Below are 23,939 nucleotides of genomic sequence, written 5' to 3'. Positions count from 1 at the left end.
GAATGAACCCTTTCTCGGGGTCAACGGCCAGCTAGCACCATGTGTGTTTGTGTGTATGTATGTGTGTGTTGGGGTGAAGAGGGCTCCCGTAAGCCGTGGTGAAGGCAACCTTTCTAGGAGAAGCAAATCTCTGATTTAAAAAACCATAAAATGGCAGACAAGTACCCGCATTAAGCTGGTCTGCAGTTTGACTTCTTGCTGGCTATCTTGCTCTTGCTTGTTGCTGGATCTTAACATTTTGAACCGAGAGAGAGACTTAGCTGTCGTACAAAGCTAAGACTCTGTAACATCATCTGTGTATAGATACTCCCTCAGGCATTTGTCTATTAAAATAGTCATGTGGCGAAGGAACTCATTTTTGAGCTCATGGACTTTAAGTGTATGAGGGAGTGGCACTCGTCTGACAAGACGTTGCAATCATCATCATCATCATCATCATATATACATACATTTCAATAATTCAACAGATTATTATTATTATCATTATTCACTCACTAGGAGTTTTCACACAGATTATCATCAGCGATCGCTCACTGTCATGAAAGAAAAAAGGCTTTTGATGCTTCATATTAATGTTATCAATTTTATTCAATAAACCCCATGAAAATTACAAAGGAAGAAATTTTGACCCCTTAGCAGCCTTTTTTCTGGATGAAAACTGATTACTATGCTAAGATTACAATGACTAATGTATACCTATTAACCCTTATCCTCGAGTGGCCTCTGGGCCTTGATAAGCGGTGACACCCACGTAAAAAAAAAAAAAAAGTTTAACCCATGTCTTAATAGCTTATATATCAAATTTCAAGTCTGTAGATTAAAAATTTGTCGAGTATATAGGTTGAGAAGTGTCCTCACACACACATTCTCACTTTTATAGATATACTAGAACCATGTAAATTTACGCTGTCCAGTCATAAAATATGCTTAAATATTATATTTTAATTTATGCAGAATTTTTATTTATTATAAATAGGTATTAACCGCAATGTTAAATTCTTTTAAAAAAATGGAAAAAAAACAAAAAACGGACAGAAACCAAAACACATGCATGCAATTATTATGCTTTTTTCTAAACAGTTCATTTCTTGTAAGTAAAGTAAAAAAGAATACTAGAGATGAGATCGAAAATAAAACCTAACGACAGTGAGTCAAGAACGATAACCATTACACCGGCTTGACGTGGCTTTTCAAGAGTGTTTTTAAAGCAACTCATACTTAACGTAAGTAAGCAGCTATATTTCACGACTGTGTTGAACATTGATAATATTCAAACTCCGTGGCCTCCCACGTATTAATTTGTCAGTTTTGACCCCTTAGAAGCCATTTTTCCGGAAGAAAACTAGTTAAAAAGTTTTCCACATGTCTGAATATCCTATATATCAAATTTCAAGTCTGTAGATCAAATCTTTGTAGTGTATATAAGTTGAGAAGTGTCGACAAACACACACACACACACACACTCTCTCTCTCTTCTCACTTTTATAGATTTATAGAAAATCAAGTAGATATCTATTGATTGAATCAGAGGTTATTAAAAAAACGAAAAGAAAACAAATAATTATTGGATGAGATTAGACCATTCCTATAATGATCCGGTCTCTGTTGATTTTGTCGTGGGAGTAAACTTTCTGTGCAGTTCTAGGAGGTCCACCCACCACCCAGGCTTTGCCGTCTCTCTTTGAGAAGGGGTTAGTTTGTTGCTAATCGCCTGAGGCGCCCTCACGGGGAAATGCCGATGGGGCTGCCCAGGCACTTTTTGCAGGTCAGAGTGCCCTCTCATCTGGGGCGCTTACTTCTCAATTCCACTTTACGATCCTGGTGTCTATGTTCTTGCAGTGGGAAAGAACTAAATACCTTTCATGGATTCAACTTTAGTACAAACATTGGGTCATTTTACTTATTTTATTCAGTATTTTAAATAAAATCATCTCTTGACCTAAAAAGGAAATAGTATTTTTTTTTTTGACATGAAAAATTCTGATTTATTTTTCAACAATTTATAAAATTGAACTTTCATGTCTGCCATCGCAAGGAAAACATAGTTTTTAATTTTTCATGATTATTCAATTTTCATTTATTTATTTGTTTATTTAATACTTAATTAAAATACTTTATTTATTTATATAATTTAATAATATTTAATATTTTATTTCAATTCTGTTGTTTCTAATTTTTAATGATTATTTCAATTTCTTATTTTCATTTATTTATTTATTTATTTAATGCATACACACAATAAATTTATTTTAATAATTTAACATTTAATATTTTATTTAAATTGTTTAGTTTCTAATTAAATTTCATATCTTAATTTATTCATTTGTTTATACATACTTTATTAAAAAAATATTATTTATTTTAAAAAATTTATTTATTTTAATTTAATGTAATATTTTATTTGATTTCTGTAGTTTATAATTTTTTTATTATTCAAATTTCTAATTTTGATTAATTTATTTGTTTATTTGATGCATATTTCTAAAATTTAATCTATTATTTTTAATGATTAAACAAATTTGATGTTTTATTTGAATTTTGTATGTTTTTTGATTAATCAAATTTCATTTTTTAATTTGTTTAAGGCATACTTAAAAAACTATTATTTTAAAACTTTAATAAATTTTAATATCTTATTTATTTATCTTTTTATTAAATTTTCTCCCTAAACAAGGCACAGTGCCACTTTGAAGTAGGGGGCTACTATCAGGGACATAAGTTGCAGGGATATTATGTAGGGAGTTGAGCAGCAAGATGTCTGTTCACATTACAGTTGAACTCATGCATGTCAGTACAGTTGGAGAAGCAAGAACCCAGAAGAGAATTCTAAAGTCTAGCAGTTCTGGGGAAGAAACTATTAGAGTAGAAAGCTTTCTTACATCTAGGGATCTCTTCTGTGAAGGGGTGGGACTTTGCTGCTTGTTGGGTTTGTCGGGGGTACTTACGTCGAGCTTGTAGTTCGTCGAAGCATCTACCATTAAAATACTTGTAAAATAAGCAGAGTGATGCAACATTTCGGACAGTGGGACAGAGGTTGAAGTTTAGATTTAGAACCTATCAGTTGGCGACTCTCTTTTGGACCCTGTCCAGGAGTGAGAGACTAGTAGCAGATGCATCAGCCCAAATGTGACAACAGTACTCCATACATGAGCAAATTGTGGCCTTGTAGGATACTTTAAAGCATAAGTTAACTTTTTAACACAGTAGAGAGAGCCCACCTTCTTCCCAGCAGCCTTGGAAATGCTCTTGATGTATCTGTTCCAACTCATGTTCCCTGCGAACATTAAGCCAAGGAGTTTTATTTCAGATAATGCATCTTTAACCATATTGGTGGTTGAGAAGGTTTCTTGTAATTATTAAATGAAAGAAGCTTAGTCTTAGCAGCATTGAATGTTACCATCCATTTTTGTCCTCAATCCACTACAGATTGGAGGTCTTCCGCTAGGGTTTCCGCAACTGCCTTGGATATGTGTTCATTCATTTTCCCTTTGTGTTTGTTATAGAGCATATAGTCATCAGCAAATATACCCATCTCAGAGACTATTTTATCAGGGAGGTCATTTATGAATATCAGGAATAATAAAGGTCCAAGGATCGACTCTTGAGATATACCCGCATTTATATCCTATTGTTTAGACATACGACCATCAAAAACAATCTGGATTCTTCTCTTATTTAAGAAGGATTTAATTATGTTGAGTATTCGTCCAGTAATACCATAGGATCTGATTTTCATGAGACGACCATCGTGCCACACCCTGTTAGAATCTTGGCTATATCTGGGGCTACTGCCCTCCATCCCCTACTGCCCTCCCCTTCTTTATCCAGTGCATGGTATATATGTTCAGAGATTAAGATTGGAATATCTGCTGTAGAACGGGCTTGCTTAAATCCATGTTGATGGTCGGACAGAAGTTTAGCAACTGTAAAGTGGTGGACTAGAGCTTGATTAATTATCGATTTAAATATTTTGGCGGAAAGGAGGAGGCTAATAGAATAATAATTTAATGGGTCAGTTATTTTGCCAGAATTCTTGTAAACTGGTACCACAGGGATAGTTTTACAGCAGTCAGGAAAGCATAATTTGTTAAGGCATTTGTTGAAGAGTTTGGACAGAACTGGAGCAACCTCAGCAGAGTATTTTTTTAATTGTACGGCTGGGATGAGATCAAGTCCACATGCTTTTGAGGTCTACAGGTTTTTATAATATCCTGCACCTGAGAAGGGGTGATTTTCATATCATCTAGTGTGGTTTCTGTCAGCAAAGGAAAATCAGGGAAGGAGTAGTTTGTTGGGTCCAAAGTAGAGTTTGAGGCAAACTGATGGACAAGCAGATTAGTTTTCTCGGTTGCCGTGCAAACAACCTCCTGATTATTGGATAGTGGGGGAATTGTTGATTGCCCATTATTTACTACATTGTTGTAAATTTTCCAGAAATCACGAGCTCCTCTGCACTTCAATGCGGTTTCTAGTAGTTTCAGTATATTCTTTCTTAGCTGTCACTACTTCTTTCTTACAGTTACTTCTAGCTTCTATAAACTTTTGTCTGTTTGTACTGTAAGTATGCTAGATAGATCTGCAGTAGCATATTGCCTCTGAGCAAGTAGTAAACCATTGGGGAGAGTAGGGTTTGCTATAGAACTTCCCTGTGGGAACATGTGCTTCAATTGCTGCTTTGAACCATTCAGTAGTCTCATTTGCACCCTGTTCTGCAGGAAGGGAAAAGATATTTCTCCTGAGGTATCTCTGACGTGATCTCTAATTGCATCCTTGTCAACCTTATTGTAGTATCTTGTCATTTTAAGCAATGGCTCTTCAATTTGGGGTTGAGAGTTTAGTGATGTCTATTATTATCACAGAATGATCAGCATTCCCGAGTGGGCAATAGGCATTTGTTACACAATCGTTAGGAATTGTTGTCAGAAATAGATCTAGAAATGAAAGTTGCTAGTCCTGACAATCTGGGAAACAGTTACTGTGTCAAGGAATCGGATATAGAAAAGTTATGGATGATGCTACCAGCTGTGTCAGTGTAGTTAGAGAAGCCAAGCCAATAATTGTGGTGGGTGTTAAAGTCACCAAGTACATGTATTTGGGTGCTAGTGTCAAGGGAGAGTGCTACATCTATACTGTGAGAGACATGATTGATTGGAGTACAGTCCTGGGTCGAAGGAGAGCGATAAAGAAAATATTTGATTCTGTAGTTTCTAATTTTTTTATGATTAATTAACTTTTTTATTTTAATTTATTTATTTGTTTATTTAAAGCATATTTTATAAAATTAATATTGTTTCTAGAACTGAAAATTATGATCATTATTTTCTTTTAATTTTAATTCTATTTCTAAAGCAAGCAGTACTCATAAGTATACTGGATCCGCTGAGAGAATGCCAACTTCTTCTTATTCAAAAATCTATTAGAGAAGAAAGTTTTCTTCCATTTGAGAATCTCTACAGTGAAAGGGGTGGGATTTTGCTGCTTGTTAGGTTTTTCTCGTATGTTTGCATTGAGGGTGTATAAGTGCAGTAAGTTTTTCTAAGCATATTTTGTGGAAATTAGTGACGGGACGATTCCAATTTTTTTTTAATTTTCAAATACAGTTTTTTGGGGAGCGGGGCGGGGGTCAATTATCGAATCAACGCAAGTAATATGTTGCATATATTTTCACAAACACAAAAAAAAATACACTTGTGGTGTTAATCTATAGATTTTTGTTTTAAAATCAATAAATATTAATCATTTCATCCTTAATACGAGCCATGGAAAATAAAAAAAAAACAAATAAAAGCAATAAAAAGAATCGTTTTGGGCATCAGAAAATAAGCACAATTTTTTTTTATTCTGATTCTGAATACTCGTCCCCACACTAGTAGAAATACTTCTAAAACAAGCACTGGGATGTAATATTGCGGTGATGGGACAGGAGGTGGACTTTGGCAGACAGTATGGGATTTATCGTTTAGCGACTCCTTATTGTACACTGGTTAAGAGGGAGAGACCAATATATGGCAGCAGTACTTCATAAACAAGTGAACGGTGGTTTTATATGTAGGATATTGGCAGGTGTGAGAAATTTATTAGCTTGACAGAGAGAGATCCCCCCCACCCTCACTTTTTGCAACAGACTTGTCATTATCTTTTATGTATTTATTCTAATTTATGTTGCCAAGGAACGTAAGAATGTCTTATTTTAATTTATTCATATGTTCATTTAAAGCATATTTTATAAAATTAATATTATTTCTAGAACCAAAATTATGATTATTATTTTCTTTTGATTTAAACTTTGGTACTAAAGCAAACAATACTCATAAGTTTTAATGTTGTACTTTCGATTCGAGTACAAATGAGGAATCCTCAAACATCAAGTGAAAGAATGAGATATGTTTTAGTAGTAAAAAAAAAGGTTAGAATCCCAATATAAACTTATGAAATAACAAAAAGATTTTTTGTTATTTTCTTTTAAAAATTTAATAACAATTTCTTTTTTATTTCTTTTTAAAATTTTAATAAAATTTAATAAAATTTTAATAAAATTTTAATAAAATTTAATAAAATTTAATACTTCATTTGAATTTTGTTGTTTCTTATTATTTTATGATTAATGTTTAATTTATTTATTTGTTTATTTAATGCATACTAAAAAAAAAACTTTGGTACTTGTACAGTTTAGTCAAGACATTAAAAAATGAAAATATCGAAAAAAGTTTAAATTGTATGTATGCGTTATGGGACGAAGTTCTCTGAAAAAAAATTTCACTTACTTTCATCAAGTAGTTTTTTTGTTTTACAGCGAAAAAATAATTTGTTATGATATCGAGCAAAATGTTCAATTTTTAGGAAGAAAAGCTAGTATTTAGAGATGGGGAAGGGGTGTCATATTTTAATTTATTCATTTGGATTTATCTCCCTTTGGCATTGCTAAAATTCAAACAATTTTTTTTAAAATCCAATATGGCCGCCTTCAACGCACTCTCATAAAAACGTGTTTTTCCGCTGTAAAAAAAAACTATTTGATTAAATTAAGTGAATTTTTTTTTTTCCGGAGAACTTCGTTCTATAACGGATACATACAATTTAAACTTTTTTTGATATTTTCATTTTTTAATGTCTTGACTAAATTGTACAAGTACCTAAGCTTTATTTAAACAATTTAATAAAATTAAATATTGTATTTAAATCTTGTTTAAATGAGAAAATTTGAAAACCTGAAAATGTTGTGAAATGATAAAATCATTTTTATTTACTTGTTTTTTTTTCCGTTGTTAAAGTCTGAATTTTATCAAGGAGATGTCAGTCCGATTAAGTTTTGTTTTTCTTCATAACGTTGTTATAAATTCTGTTGTTTCTAATTTGTATGGTTATTTGAATTTCTTCTTTTCATTTATTTATTTATTTATGCATATACAAAAAAAAAATATTTATTTTAATAATAAAATATTTAATATTTTATTTGAATTGTTTAGTTTCTAATTAAATTTCATATTTTAATTTATTAATTTGTTTATTTAATACATACTTTCTTAAAAATAAATCATTTATTTTAACAATTTAATTTAACAATTTTTTATTTGCTTTATATATTTTTTGATTATTTAAATTTTTTATTTTAATTAATTTATTTGTTTATTTGATGCTTATTTCTAAAATGTAATTATTTTTGATAATTAAACAAAATTTAATATTTTTTGACTTTTTTATTTTCATAATCAATCAAATTTCATATTTTATTTTATTTAGTTGTTTATTTAATGCATACTTAAAAAAAAACTAATTTATTTTAATAATTGAATAAATTTAATATTTTATATAAAGTCTGTTTTTTCTAATATTTTATAATTAATTAAATTTCTTATTTTAATTTATTTATTTGTTTTTTTTTTTTTTTTTGTTTTTTAAATATATTTTATAAAATTAATATTCTTTCTTGGACCGAAAATTATAATTATTATTTTCTTTTAATTTTAATTCTATTTCTAAAGCAAGCAGTACTCATAAGTATACTGGATCCGCTGAGAGAATGCCAACTTCTTCTTATTCAGAAAATGCCTATTCTTATGAAAAGACAACTTCCGAACCTGAAGAAAGAAGTAAGTTCAACTAAGATTTAATAATTTTTTTATTAAATCTTAAATTTTTTCACTTTTTATCATTCCAATGAAAGGACATTGCCACTGATCACATAAGGGGTTACTGTGATTAGGTAGCAGATTCATAGGGGATATCCTAAGTGGGGAGTTGGGCAGCAAGATGGTTGATTACATTACATTTAAATTTCTGTAAATTGGTACAGTCAGAGAAACAGGGGACAGGTAGGGTATTCCAAAAGCAAGGGGTCCAAAGAAAAAATCTATTAGAGAAGAAAGTTTTCTGCCATTTGAGAATCTCTACAGTGAAAGGGGTGGGATTTTGCTGCTTGTTAGGTTTTTCTCATATGTTTGCATTGAGGGTGTATAAGTGCAGTAAGTTTTTCTAGGGGTTACTATGATTAAGTGGGAATTTGTTGTTTTTTTTACATGATAGCCACCACTTATCAAGGCCCAGAAGCCACTCAGAGATAAGGGTTATTGCGTGTGCAGTAATCAATGGGATAACATCGTAGTAATCGTTAGTAATGAAGTTTTGATAAGTGTCTTACTTAAGGGGGCGGTTTATCAGGAATTTGTTTATGTTGGACTTGAAGACATTCAAGTTGGAGTCAGGTGGGAAATAGATAAACGGAATAGAGTTCCACAGGCGTGCACTTCTAAGAAAGAAACTTTGTTCATGGAATCTACGTTTTGATTTAGGCACAGATAAAGAGTGGGGAAAATTATTGACAGTGGTTTCAGCTTGATGGGTGTTTTTCGTGAAATATTGGCGAGGGGAGGACCATAGATTGGAGCTCAGACGAGCACTTTCCATAGAAATAAAAATAAAACAAAGACAGGCTCGCAACGTCTCTTCTGTGGGAGAGAGGTTTAAGAGAAGGGAAAAGGCATCCCCCACTAAGCCACAAAGTTTATTTTGTACTCTGTCAAGGCAGGATAGAGTATTTTTAGCAGCTCCTGCCCGGATGTGACAGCAGTACTCCATCCTTGGATGTGCTTGGCTTTTATGTAGATAGAGAATTGCATCAGCAATGAAATATCTTCTGGAGCGGTAGAATGATCCTATCATTTTTACAGCGACCTTGGCAACAGACTTGATGTACATGTTCCATTTCAGATCAGGAATAAAGGTCAAACCCAGAAGCTTGTCAAAACATGGAGCCTCCCCAAGACAAGAGCCATCCATTTCAATTGATGCCAGATGGGGATCAGAGCATTGATGATGTAAAGATAGGAGCTTGGTTTTAGATGCATTAAAAGTAACCAGCCACCTTTCCCCCACTGTACCACGTGCTCAAGATCAGAGGAGAGAGAATCAGAGAGAACTTTGTCATTTACGGCCTTTGATGTGTTACCATAGATGGTCGTGCCATCAGCATAGATGTCAACGAATGATTTAAGTTTGTGTTTTGAGAGATCATTGATGTATATCAGGAAGAGTTGAGCCCAGGATGAACTCCTAAGGGACTCCAGCATTAATAGTGTGGGCCTCTGATTTCTGCCCATCAACCACTACTCTTATGAGCCTATGAGAGAGAAACGATTTAATAATTGAGAAAACATTTCCAGTTATACCGTAGCTGGAAATCTTGTGAAATAAGCTTTATGCCATACGTTATCAAAGACCTTTGATATGTCAAGAGCAATTGCCCTAGAAAGGAAGCCTTTGTCGAGAGATTCACTAATCCTATGAGATATAACCAGTAATACATCTGCTGTAGATCTAGCAGAACAAAAACCATATTTCATATCACTAAGAAGATTGTTTCTGTTGAGGTGGTTGACTACTTCTTTATTTAATATGGATTCCAGCAACTTACTCATGACACACGGAAGACTTATTGGTCTGTACTGAGAGGGAGATGACTTATCACCTGAATTCTTAAATACAGGGTATACTGATGAGGTTTTCCAGGGTGTTGGGAAGCACTTTTCCTTAAGGCAATGCTTAAACAGTTTTGTAAGTATGGGGGCAAGTTCTGCTTGAAGCTTTTTCAACACTATAATTGGAATGCCATGAGAGCCAGTTGCTTTACTGGAATCAAGATTCTTGATTAGCTTAGTGACCTCACGCACAGATATTTGTATGTTGCATAATGTGTTGTCTGTTATAGGAGGAAATACAGGGAGTTGATGGCCTTCGTCGCATAGGGTAGAATTAGCTGCAAAGCTCTTGGCAAATAGTTTGACCTTGTCTGATGCTGATGAGATGACTTCAGATCCATTGATGATGGTTGGGATAGAACGCACGCTTCTGTTCAGGATCCTGTTTGCTATTTGCCAAAACTGGTGGGAACCAAGCCACTGCTCAGCTATTTTGGATTTAACGGACTGAGCATATAGCTCTCTTGCATTTTTTATTACTCTTTTACAGTGGTTGCTGACAGTCTTGAAAGCAGCTTTAGTCTCAGTACATCTATTACGTTGGTAGCTATGGAAAAAGTGATTGCTGTGCGCAATGGCAGCAGCACATTCTGGGGCGAACTATGGCTGGCTATTAGGTTTTTGTTGGAATTTTTGGATGGTATGAATCGATCTATGCCTACTATTATCCATTTGGTCAGGTCTGATATTATAGAGGACACATCCTTTTTAAACATGAAATGCAGAGGTAGATCAGATATAAATGTATGGAAGCTATCCCAGTCAGCCATAGAGTATCGATATACAGTACGGTGGAGAGGTACGTCTGGAGACTTATTGCATTCAATTTTTATCTTAACTGATACAAGTGGTCAGAAGATCCCAGAGGAGATAGAGCGGAACATGAACATAGCTCAGGGGAAGTTGTGAGGCAAGGGTCTAGAAGGCTTGCATACTGACCGGTAGTATCGGGCACATGGGTGGGTTTATGAACAATCTGAGTGAAGTCATAGGTCAATGGCGAAATCATGACAGAACCTCCCCTCATCATCTGTCTTGTTTGAGTGGGTCAACCATTCCACATTGTGGACATTGAAGTCACCACAAATGTGAATATTAGCCGAAGGATGAGCAGACAGAATATGGTCAATTTTCTCAGATATACTCTTAAGTTGGGCAGCAAGATTGTTGTTTACATTACATTTCTGTATATTGGTACAGTCAGAGAAATAGGGAACAGGGAGGGTATTCCAAAAGCAAGTGGTCCAAAGAAAAAACTATCAAAGTAGAAAATTTTCTGCCATATGATCATCTCTACAGTGAAAGGGGTGGGATTTTGCTGCTACTCAGGTTTGTCTGGTATGTTTGCGTTGAGGGTGTATAAGTGCAGTAAGTTTTTCTGAGCATATTCTGTAGAAATTAATGATAGAGAGATTCCAATATTTTTCTAAAAGAAAGTACTGGGATGCAATATTATGGTGATGGGACAGGAGGCTGAAGCTTGGTGGAACATGTGGGACCTATTAGGTTAGAGACTCTTTTTTGTGCCCTTGTTAAGGGGGAGAGACAAGTAGTTAATGAATCAGCTTGTATGTGGTAGAAATACTCAATGAACAAGCGAATGGTGGCTTTATATGTAGAATATTAGCAGGTGTGACCTTCTATTACAAGTCTGCTTTCATGAATCAAGCGGTCTGGTATGAATCGTGTTAGGTGGGCCCTTTCCGGAGAAGGCACAGGTTAAAATATCGTGTGGGTCTCACTTTCCACTTTGTGGTTTTGTTTGTTTATTCCAAGCCCTGTTTGCTAGATTAATCATTCATTTAAAGATATTACCTAAGAGAGTAGTGTAATATATACTATACTGCCTTAAATAACTTAAATAAACAACACATTAGTTGTATTCGCTTGCATGATGCAACTCTAAGTTGACCAGAGTAACAACGCCAGTGAAAATGTAAAGCAAACATTTCTCATCCTAATCTCTAAAACATCAGCTTTCTCTAATCGTGTTGTTCGTTCGTCAATGATATCATCAGTGTTATGTGAACTCTTTTCTAAAGCCACATATATAAACTGTTTAACCGTGGCTTTCCTTATTTATTTATAGTCCTGTGAATCAAGTTTCTTATTTATTTAACTATATGATTTGGCTTATTATAACTATAGCTCTCATCTTCAGTGTCATTCTCATAAACCTTGGGCCAATATAACTGTGACACTATGTTCATCGAATGTTGAGGGGGAGAAAAAGAACAAAAGATCAAAAGATAAAAGAAAAGGTAAGTAGGTAATAAAAGGATTTATCAATAGACGATCGATAGGAATTTGTTCATAACGCAGACAAAGAGAAACAAGAGTAGGGTTTAAATTAGGGTGTGATCAATGGTGATAGCAAACTGACTGAACAACGGATTAAGGATCGAATAATAAGAACAACACTTGATGTGGGGGAGGAGGATAGTCAGATGATTAGCCAGTTAAAGCTTGACCTTTGAGATGGGCAGTTGAATTTTGAATATGGCTGAGGACAGTTGTTCGCGAGGAGTTTTCTAAGGGAGATGATAAGATGAATTGACAGCAATAGACGCACCCAGCCTCAATAGGCTGTAGGTGTTGGCCTTAGTGTGTAGAAGGTTGATGAGGACATGCACACTCATAATACAACCGACACATGTTATGTGAAGCATCAGCATCTGTGTTTTGTTTTTATACTTGTGGATACATTAGATAATTTTCAAAATTGAAATACATTAATATTTTTTCAAAATTAAAATACACTAATATTTTTTAAAATTTAAATGCACTAATATTTATTAAATTGAAATGCACTAATATATTTTCAAATTTAAAATGTACTAATATTTTTTCAAAATTCAAATACACAAATATTTTTCAAAATTCAAATACACTAATATTTTTCAAAATTCAAGTACACTAATATTTTTTCAAAATTCAAATACACTAATATTTTTCAAAATTCAAATACACAAATATTTTTCAAAATTCAAATTCACTAATATTTTTCAAAATTCAAGTACACTAATATTTCTCCAAATTCAAATAACACTAATATTTTTCTAAATTCAAATACACTAATATTTTTGAAAATTCAAATACACGAATATTTTTTCAAAATTCAAATACACTAATATTTCTCCAAATTCAAATACACTAATATTTTTCAAAATTCAAATACACGAATATTTTTTCAAAATTCAAATACACTAATATTTCTCCAAATTCAAATACACTAATATTTTTCTAAATTCAAATACATGAATATTTTTCAAAATTCAAATACACAAATATTTTTTCAAAATTCAAATACACTAATATTTTTCAAAATTCAAATACACGAATATTTTTCAAAATTCAAGTACACTAATATTTTTACAAAATTCAAGTACACTAATATTTTTCCAAAATTCAAATACACTAATATTTCTCCAAATTCAAATACACTAATATTTTTCTAAATTTAAATACACTAATATTTTTGAAAATTCAAATACACTAATATTTTTACAAAATTTAAATACACTAATAATTTTTCAAAATTCAAATACATTAATATTTTTCAAAAATCAAATACACTAATATTTTTTCAAAATTTAAATACTATTATTTTTTCCAAAATCAAATACACGAATATTTTTCAACATTCAAATATCCTAATATTTTTCCAAATTCAAATACACTAATATTTTTCAACATTCAAATATCCTAATATTTTTTCAAAATTCAAAAAAACTAATATTTTTCAAGATTTAAATACACTAATATTTTTTTTAAAATTCAGATATATTAATATTTTTTCAAAATTCAAATAAATTAATATTTTTCAAAATTTAGATACATTGATATTTTTTTAAAAATTCAGATATATTAATATTTTTCCCAAAATTCAGATACATTAATATTTTTTTCAAAATTTAGATACATTAATATTTATTTCAAAATTCAGATATATTAATATTTTTTCAAAATTTAGATACATTAATATTTTTTCCAAATTCAATTTTTTGTTTTTTTTTTAAATTAAAAAAGCGACTTTATGTAGTGAATTTTAAGGAATTATCCCTTTATCCCTCCAGAAAAACAATTAAAAATCGACTTTTACAAAACTATTTAATTAAGATAAAAATATTTGCACAAATTAAATAAAATTGCTTCCGTTTGAAATGTTAATATCAATTTTTATATTAAAAGTTCGAAACTAAGAACGATAGCATAAAATTGTGGTATCTGTGTTACTATTTGAGTAATCTCTTCTGTACATTTTAAATGGGAGGCTGAAGGCTCAAGAGACACTTTTTTTTTTTAATCCCTCTGGCAGTCCGCAAACACACACACACACACACGTGCTTATACTCTACCGACATCTTGTCACTTGAATTGTAAATAGAGATCATGAGTTATCCCCCTTGAACCATTATGATTGTATTTGTTCATGAATCTATTGTTGGCATTGATTTCACTGACGTCTTGGTGCTTCCGTATTAGAGGAGGATTATCTAATTAAAAAGAAGAAGCATTGCCGAAACAGTTTATGAAAATTAATTAAGAAAAAATTATATCACATACTGATTCCTTCTGTTTTTTGGTCTCATGCCAAAAGACATATCCGGAAATGGTTGGGGACCAAGACTGAGATTTTCCACTTTCATCCCATGGAGTTTGTTTGGCTGAAAAGGGAAAAGGGGGAAATATTCCCTCGCATAATTCTTGCGATTGGGAATCAATATGTTATATAATGTTTTTTTTATTAATTAACACAAGTTCATTCATATTTTTTTGTAGTTTTGATATTGTTTCATTGTTACAGTTTATTTATAGTTGGTTTTGTGTACGTCAATTAATAAGTTTAATTATTTTATTACTTAACTTTGTTTCATTTTTAGTTTAGTTTGCTAATTAACTTGTTTCCTTTTTCGATTGATTAACTCATTATAATTGTTCAGTTATTCGTGTATTAATATTTTTCATTTGTATTCATTTTTGTTAAAGTTTGTTAATTAATGTGTTTCATTTTCATAAACTTTTTCAGCAATGCTTTAATTTTTTAGTAAATGGTAGTTATCTCCCTTAGATAATCCTCCTTTAGTACAGAAGCACAGATATCTTTCGAGTTAGAATTATTTCTAAAAAGATATCGGATACTTACGGGAGGAGGGAGGGTGATACATGAAGGTTGTCAACATCATAAATGAAAAAGTGTTTCTGTAGAATGAACTGGATTTGAATTTGAAAATAAATGTCAAAAAAGATGTTCTCAAATCTCAGAGTTGTTATTATTTTGGGGCCCACCACTTATCAAGGGCCAAAGGCCACTCGAGGATAAGGGTTAATGAATGTAAGGTGTTAGTTTAGTAATCATAAATGGTGTAGATTGGGTAAAATTTTGATTATTTAAGGAGAAGGCTCAACAAGAACTTGTTTGCATTGGACTTGAAGGCTAGCATATTATAATTGGCCGGGAAGAAGGTCAATGAAACAGTGTTCCACATGTGAGAAGTTCTAGGAGAGAAACTTTGTTCATGGAATCTGCGTTTAGAATTAGGCATCACCACTTATCAAGGCCAAGAGGCCACTCGAGGATAAGGGTCAAAGGGTGTACAGTAGATGATTGGGCAATAAAGTAATCGTTAGTAATGGAAATTCGATAAATTTGTTAACTCCTTGTTGAATATTTAACATTTTGTATACCTCCCTTACAGACTTACAGGTTTATAAAAGTTTTTGAAAATTTGAATATTTTCATTATCAAGATTTTTATTGTATATTATATTCTTCAATATATATATATATATATATATATATATATACTAGATGTACCCTGTCACGCGTTACTGTGGCTCAAATTGGCGCAATGGAAAAAGTTCCAAAATGAGAAAAAGCATGTTTCTTATAGGTTTAAATTCCCATTTCGTATGGGTACACAGTTTTTGTTGTTCCATTTTCTTATAGATATAGATGATATAGAGATTTTTTTGGTTTGGTGACTCTTGAACATGTAACATGTTCCATTGCAAAGCTTGGATTGGTTTATATTTCACAACATGATAATTAGTACGCCAATTTTCAGTTGCAGTACATGCGGCGCCATCCCTGGCAAATATAGCTGTTGGATAATTAACCACTTTATCTGCTTTCACAACAGTGTCGATGGATTTGTATTTGACTACCTCACTTGGAATTTTACGTTGAATAATAGTGTTAAGTTCATGGGATGTCTTTGTATTGAGCTGTAAGAATAGCTCATTCACTCAGCCAAATGGAATTTGTATAATTAATTTGAATATCTGCAAAAACCTTTTTACCAACTCTTCTTTTGATGTAATAAAATTACAGAAGTTAAAAGTCAAAGAATTTTGCCCTTAACTTGGATCAGCCGGCATTTTTCCGTACCCAATTTTCCACAATTGATGCAAAAATTTCTGTGCAGATCAAGCAGTCTGCAACTGGATACGCATATTTTGAATTAAGTTTAATGTCTTCACATGGCACCAAAAAGTAGAGTATTTGAGGCAAGCATTTATTTCATCTGCTGGTGTTGATTGAGGAATTACGGGTAACATTTATCTGAAATCTCCAGCAAGCAATATTACTGCATTCCCAAATGGTCTGACATTGTCACGCAAATCTTGCAAGGATCGACTAAGAACCTCAAGTGATTTTTTGTGTGCCATTGTGCATTCATCTGAAACAATAAGTTTGAATTTCTGCAATTGGGTGTTTTGGAGATGTGGAACATGAGATTTTTGAAAAATTGAATGTTTAATAGTAGTTTCAAAGTAGAATGAGTAGTTCTTCTACTTGGTAGCAAGATCGCAGGTATTCTGCATGCAGCAAGGACTAAGGCTATGTCATTTTGTCACCAAATGGCTGCCAAAATTAATTTAATTAGGTTTTACCAGTTACCCCTGGTGCTGTTCAAGGTAGCAATAATTTCCAAATAACTTCTATTCTCACAGTAAAAAAATTAGGTGACTAAAATAGGATTTATCCATGTTTTGACAATGCTTTATTCACTGTAATTAATTTAGAAGACTAAAATAGGATGAGGTATTAGAGATAGAGAGATAGAGATAGAAAAGAGAAATTGAATGGAAAATAGAGAAAGAGAAGGAGATGCAGAGAGATAGAGGGATTGAACGATAGACAGAGAGAGGGGGGTTAGAAACAGAGAGGAAGCGAGACAAAGGAAAAGAGAGAAGGGGAGAGAGAGATATAAGGAGTTAGAGAAAGAAAGGGGCTCAAAGAGAGATGGAGAGGATGATGTAGATAGATTGAGAGAGAAAGGGGGAGAGATGGATGGAGAGAGATATTAAGAGAGAGAGAAAGGGGGGGAGAAACAGAGGGTGAACTACACTTTACCATTTTTTCCTCAATCAGTAGAGGAGAAATCTTTTGAGACTGAGGCAATTTTTATTTTTGTTACTATCCAGAGTACCCCTTTTTTTTCAGGAGCTAGATTTTCCACACATTAGAAACCAACCGGGTTATCTGTACTTTCACCTAACAATTTAATAAACAAAAAGATATTGTAAAACTTAAATTTAACGTGTAAATACTATTTTAAAAAATAGCACAGTAACATAAGTGCATAAACGCCACTTTTTAAATAAACAGCCGGATAAAGCCGAGCGTTGCCGATGAAATAACAACACTATGTGAAAGAAAAAATAAATTCATGAAGAATGCCATGGCTGGCCAGTAATGACCATTCTGTTAAAAAGAGAGAGAGAGAGAGAGAGAGAGAGAGAGAGAGAGAGAGAAACAGACCTGAAAAAGGTCAGAGGTTGCATTGGTTGAAACAGTGTGCAAAAACATTCAAGATGAGAACAAACAATTAAAATCATCATCTAAAAAAATTGAGAAACATTGACTTTCTTTTTATCAAATTCAAATCATTAAATCTTCTTTGGTACAAAACTAATTTTAATTTAATGGGGCTAAAAATATAAATATATATTTTAGTGCTGGGACGATTGATCTAGATTGGAATTGTGAATCAAAAAAATCTTAACTTTTTAGGGCATTGGAATCAATATCGAAAAAATTTGTCTCTATTTTCCAATTTCAAAAGCGATTCCTTTGATTGATTTATTTATTCATTTTTTTTTTTGTTTGTTTAAACTTAATTTTCCATGGCTTGTACTAAGGATGAAACAACAAATTGTTATTGATTTAAAATTGCTGGTAAAAATAAAATCTATAGATCATATCCACAAATGTATTTTTATGTTTGTGAAAATATATGTGCGTATTATATCGAATTTTACAGTAATCTTAGCTCCCCCCCCCACATGTACAAAATATCTATATTTATAATTTTACAAGAATCTGAATCAGTAATTGTATCAGAATTGGAAAAAATATGGCCATCGTCCCATCACTAATATACAGTGTTCAATATTTGCGGTTTCAACTTTCTATTATTATCATATTTAGTGAATTTTCATGAATGTTTATCTTCTTAAGGTGTATATGGATAAAGTTTAACTTGAAGATTACTTTTGGCAATATGCCCCAATCTTTAGTCAAACAATATGTAGAATTATTCGAATTCGGAAAGTCTGCAGGAGACATTGCAAAGACCTTATATTTAGTGAATTTTCATGAATTTTTTATCTTTTTCAGGTATATATGGATAAATCTTCTTGGTACAAAACTAATTTTAATTTAATGGGGCTAAAAATGTAAATACATATTTATTCCTAAGCGAAGGTCAAATGTTACATCAGCTGAAACGTTTTGAAAATAACACTCAAGATGAAAGCAGTAGTCCGAAACATCAAAATGATTTAAAAAATAATTAAAATGAATGCAAAAATGTCACCATTCATCCTCATAAGACGTAAAAAGTATTCTTGACTTTTTATTTTCAGAACATCAAACGACTTCAAAAATTATCGCTTTCTATAAGAATGAAATACCATTGCCCAAAACTGGTGAGTTATTACATTTTTTTTTATTGTTTACTATAGTCATCGTAAAACGATAGATCAGTTATAAAATTGATATTTGCAAAAACAATGTTCAAACGTGTTTAAATTCTTTTCTTTGTTTTGTTTTTTTTAATCGTCAATATGTTGTTTCTGGGCGCATAAGCTATGTTGGTTAATTAATAACCTTTGTTAGTTAATTATGAAGTAAATAAAGAAAATGTACCTTTCTTCCTTAAATGACTTCATACGGGAAGTTATATCAATGGTTGACAAAAGAAAACAAATTAACATTTTCTTAGCCTTTACTTACAGAGCCGTAGAAAGACACGTCTGTTTATTCACATGGTGATAAACACAAAGAGAGAGAAAGAAGCACACATACACACGTTTTTATATACAAGCAATCAAAGGGCAGATAACTCTGTTATCCAATGATTAAAGCACACATCATCACAAATCAGACAAGGAGAGGCAACACCTCACATAGTTGGTTCACAAAGGACAAAACTCTTTTAATCTTAGCAGTATTTATACATGACTTTAATTAAAAACTACCTCACATTGACAACTCCAGCATGTTGAACTTCTATTCCGAAACAACATTTGTTATTAAACATTTTGCCAAAAACAACTCAAGACACTTTCTTTTATTATTCTTTTTCATCCTAAATAAGGCATATTATCACTTGGAACGTAAAGGGGTTACTATTTGAGATTGTGTCAACAGGGGACTTTAAGGAGTTAAGCAACGAGATGTCTGTTCACATTACATTTAAACTTTAGCAGTTTTGTACATTCAGAAAAGCAAGAAACAAGGAGACAATTTCAAAGTCTTGCAGTTTGAGAGAAGAAACAATTAGAGTTGAAGACTTTCCGGCATCAAAAGTGAAGGGGTGGGATTTTGTTGCATGCTAGGTTAGTCAGAATTATGTATGCTGAGAGTGCACTAGTGTTATGAATTCATTGGACTGCATTCCATTAAAATACTTGTAAAACAAGCACACGCACGCAACATTGAAGTGATGTGACAGAGGTTGGAGTTTGGCTGATAGTGTGAGACTTATTAGATTTGAGACTCCTTTTTGGACGATGTTTAAGAGTAAGAGACCAGTAGTAGATGCGGCAGCCGAGATGTGGCAACAATACTCCATGCATGGGACAAATCATGGCTTTGTGAAGATATGGGATACTCTCTAGTTTGTGTAATTTTCTAATATGGTAGAGAGTGCTCACATTCCAATTCATATTGCCTGTAAATGACAATGAGTTTTTTTGATGTTCTTGTGTCTAACACATATGAGCATCATTTAAAAATTCAAAAGCTTTTGTTGGTCGTTTTTAGTGGAACACTTAATAATTGCGCCATATCATGCAAGAAATAATGGTCAAGTGGAGCGATTTGCTGACATTTTTAAAAGAGCATAAAAAAAGGGTGGGGTATTCTCACAGAGAAAGCCAGGCAGGATTTTCTGCAAACATATAAAATGACCTCTAGTATAACATTCCGCCTTGCTGCTTTCCCAACTGTACTGACATGCAGAAGTTCAAAGGTAATGTGAACAAACATCTTGCTGCTCATCTCCCTTCAAAATATCCCTGTAACTTATGTCCCTGATAGTAGCCCCCTACTTCAAAGTGGGACTGTACCTTGTTTGGTGTGAAAACTGAATAAAAAAAATTTTTTTTAATCAAAAATAAAAAAAATATCACCAACAAAAACTATGTTCACAAGAAAAATCAAGACGATTTTCGACAGGCTGTTTCTGACTCGTCAGAAACTGGAACAGAAAATAAATGTCGAAAATCAAAGAAAAAATTATTTTTTTTAAATCACTCTGACTGTTAAGAGTTACCACGCACGCACACACACATACACACATTCTATTGACATCCAGTCACTCAAAATATAAATAGAGAATATGAGTTATCCTCCCTTGAACCATGAGGATTGTATGTATTCATGAATCTATTGTTGGCATTGGTTTCACTGATATCTTTCAAGTTAGAATTATTTGTACAAAGACATTGGATACTTACAAGGGTGGGGAGAATCCCATGAAGGCTGTCAACATCATAAATGAAAAAGTGTTTCTGTAGAATGAACTGGATTTGAATTTGAAAATAAATGTCAAAAAAGAACGTTCTCAAATAAAAGAAAAGGTTCTTTACCGAATGTTTAAGAATAAATAAGTCATTTTGAGAAATCAGGATTGTAGATCAAAAGATTGGGGATATGCTCTATGTGTTGAAATGGACTAAATTTACCCATAAGAAACATTTAACCAAATCAGGAAAAGATATTCCTATATTGCACCCACCAACAGAAAGAAAAAGAATGGATGTCAAAAGAATCTCTCGACAGAGGCAACCTTTCTAGGGCAATTGCTCTTGACATATCAAAGGCCTTTGATAGAGTATGGCATAAAGGTTTACTTCACAAGATCTCCAGCTATGGTATAGCTGGAAATGTTTTCTCAATTATTAAATCATTTCTCTCTGATAGGTTCATAAGAGTAGTAGTTGATGGGCAAAAATCAGAAGCTCACAGTATAAATGCTGGAGTCCCTCAGGGGTCCATCCTGGGCCCAACTCTTTTCCTGATCTACATTAATGATCTTCCAAATCACATCCTTACATCATTCGTAGACATTTATGTTGACGACACTACCATCTATGGTAGCACATCTAAGACAGTAAACGACCAAGTTCTCTCTGATTCTCTCTCCTCTGATCTTGATCACGTTGTACAATGGGGAAAGGAGTGGCTGGTTACTTTTAATGCATCTAAAACCAAGCTTCTATCTTTACATCATCAACGTTCTGATCCACATCTGGCATCAATTAAAATGAATGGCTCTCGTCTTGAGACAACACCAGGATGATTCGTAATAATGATGGTGATTTGGCCAAATTGTATTATTTAAGAGGACGGTTCAATAAGAATTTGTTTACCTTAGGTTTGACTGTATCTGCATCATTTTAAAACTTTCATGCTTCCTAAAACTTGATAAAACCGCACCTAGTGCTCGTTTCCATATGTTAGTTTTGGGACGATTAATCAGAGTCAGAATCGGGAATCAGAAAAATCAGAACTTTTGGGGGTACTGGAATTGATATCCAATTTGGAAAAAACATGGAGCTGATTTTCTTATGCCAAAACCGATTCTTTTAATTGTCTTTTTAATTTGATTTTATTTAAAACAAAAACTTCTGCTGCTGGTAGTAATGATAAAATAATGTTTATTGATTTTAAATTATTTATAAAACTAAAATCTAGAGATCATTCCCCACAAGTGTAATTTTACGTTTGAAAATGTATCTGCACATTTAACGTGTGTAATCAGGAAAAATAACACCTGTATGACTTGAATAATGTAATTTGCAAATAATTTCAAAATAAGAAAGAATTAAAAACTTTTATCTTTATTGTTTCAACAAAGGCATTCATCATCATATTCGATTTAACGTCCAACGTTAAAGTTGGACGAGCTTTAAAAAATTGTCATGGTAAGACGATAGAATAGGATCAAAGGGAGGCAACTCCTTATCTGTTTCAGCCAGAGTTACTTCCCTTGTCATGAGATACTATCGGACTAAAGACTAATTGATGTAATTTGTATCATTCTATGTGTGTGTTGCCTCTTTGTAAATAAAATCTCTACGTTATTGTGAGTAATCCTGATTTCTTCACTACTTTCTGTCATTCACACATACATATTCGTCATGGGGCATAATCTTGTACAAGCTATTAATAGTTATGACCAGTAGGGAGACCTGACATTGCCCGAGATTGAATGAGGATCCACGAATGGTTCACTCTTCCAATACTTTTATTATCATTGAAATCAGCCATTTTTCAATCAATTTCATGGATTGCCTGCTCTTGTCGATGACCCATCGCAGTGTACCGGGAGGAAGTTTCACATGCTTCGTCGCAGTAACTTATTTCACAATACATTGTAGTCTACGTTGCAGTGAAGGGACTCTATTGTTAATTTTGTAAAATTATTTTTATATAATGGCTTGAATTAAAGTTTAAAATGCAAAAGTCTAGTATCATGGTTCAATTGTGCTCTAAACAGAAATGTTCATTTTGAATGCACCTATGTCTTATCATAAAATGTCAGACCTTTCTGCTTGTGTGGTGATAAAACTTCTTAAATGCACTTGTGATGTTAGGCTATATAAGGATGTTAACATTAGTCAAAATCGGACTGTTTCTTTCTTTTAATTGTTTTTTTTTTATTATAGATCTTTGATACTTATTGAAGGCATTCTAATACAAAACTATCTAAAAACACTCCCAGATACATAAAATACATTTGTGTGAAATTTCCAAAAAATCGGCGTAGCTGTTTCAGAGTCGATATGGAATGAACTCACAGACATACACACAGACAAAGTACCTTTTACTTTTTATAAATAGAAATATGCCAATGTGCAACGTGTCCTCTCCCGGCATCTGACAACGTTGTACATCTGGGTTTCTTCTCCTTCATGCTCTCTTCTGTTGTCGTCTCTCATATTGACGACTTCCAAGGAGGCACACTGGTTCACATGTATATATCAAAGGAAAACAAAAAGGACATTCTGCGGAGGTCACTTGGGCTCTGGATACATGTGTGGCACCAGTGCGTGAAACACCCATTTAAGGGTTAACGTCCATATCTACATAATCTGTCGAAATTGTGTTTGCCAATTGTTGTTAGCTCATTTCGATCTGCTCCGAGTCATGACCTGCCCTCTACTGTGTCAGACTGTTAACTTTTGTAAACTGTTGCAAACATAAGACTGTCTGTAAACTGGCTCTAACTGTCATAAACTGTCGCAAACCCAAGACTGTCTGTAAACTGCCTCTAACTGTCGTAAACTGTCACAAACTGTTGTAAACCGTCGCTGTAAATTAGCCCTAACTGTTGTAAACTGTTGCAAACCAAAGACTGTCTGTAAACTGGCCCCTAACTGTCATAAACTGTTGCAAACCCAAACTGTCCATAAACTGGCCCTTACTGTCATAAACCATCGCAAACCT

The 23,939-nt window shown here is 32.9% G+C and overlaps 1 protein-coding gene across 8 annotated transcripts in view; it reads left to right on the top strand.

Annotated features, from left to right (window-relative positions):
• The window catches only part of LOC145252810 (uncharacterized), a 104,749-nt gene that overhangs the window by 61,867 nt on the left and 18,943 nt on the right, over window positions 1-23,939 (top strand). For 7 of the 8 annotated variants that reach the window (XM_080112772.1, XM_080112769.1, XM_080112776.1 and 4 more), the window contains 2 exons: window positions 7,983-8,090; window positions 18,848-18,910. In XM_080112772.1, the coding sequence (XP_079968898.1) occupies window positions 7,983-8,090; window positions 18,848-18,910 (171 nt within the window). The remainder of the gene's footprint in view (window positions 1-7,982; window positions 8,091-18,847; window positions 18,911-23,939) is intronic. The other variant, XM_080112775.1, reaches the window with a different exon arrangement.

This window comes from Euprymna scolopes, chromosome 29 (assembly GCF_053919585.1).
Source record: "Euprymna scolopes isolate OS-2025 chromosome 29, ASM5391958v1, whole genome shotgun sequence".
Lineage (NCBI taxonomy): Eukaryota > Metazoa > Mollusca > Cephalopoda > Sepiida > Sepiolidae > Euprymna > Euprymna scolopes.
Note: the sequence above shows the minus strand (reverse complement) of the source record. Positions and strands in the feature narration are given on the sequence as shown.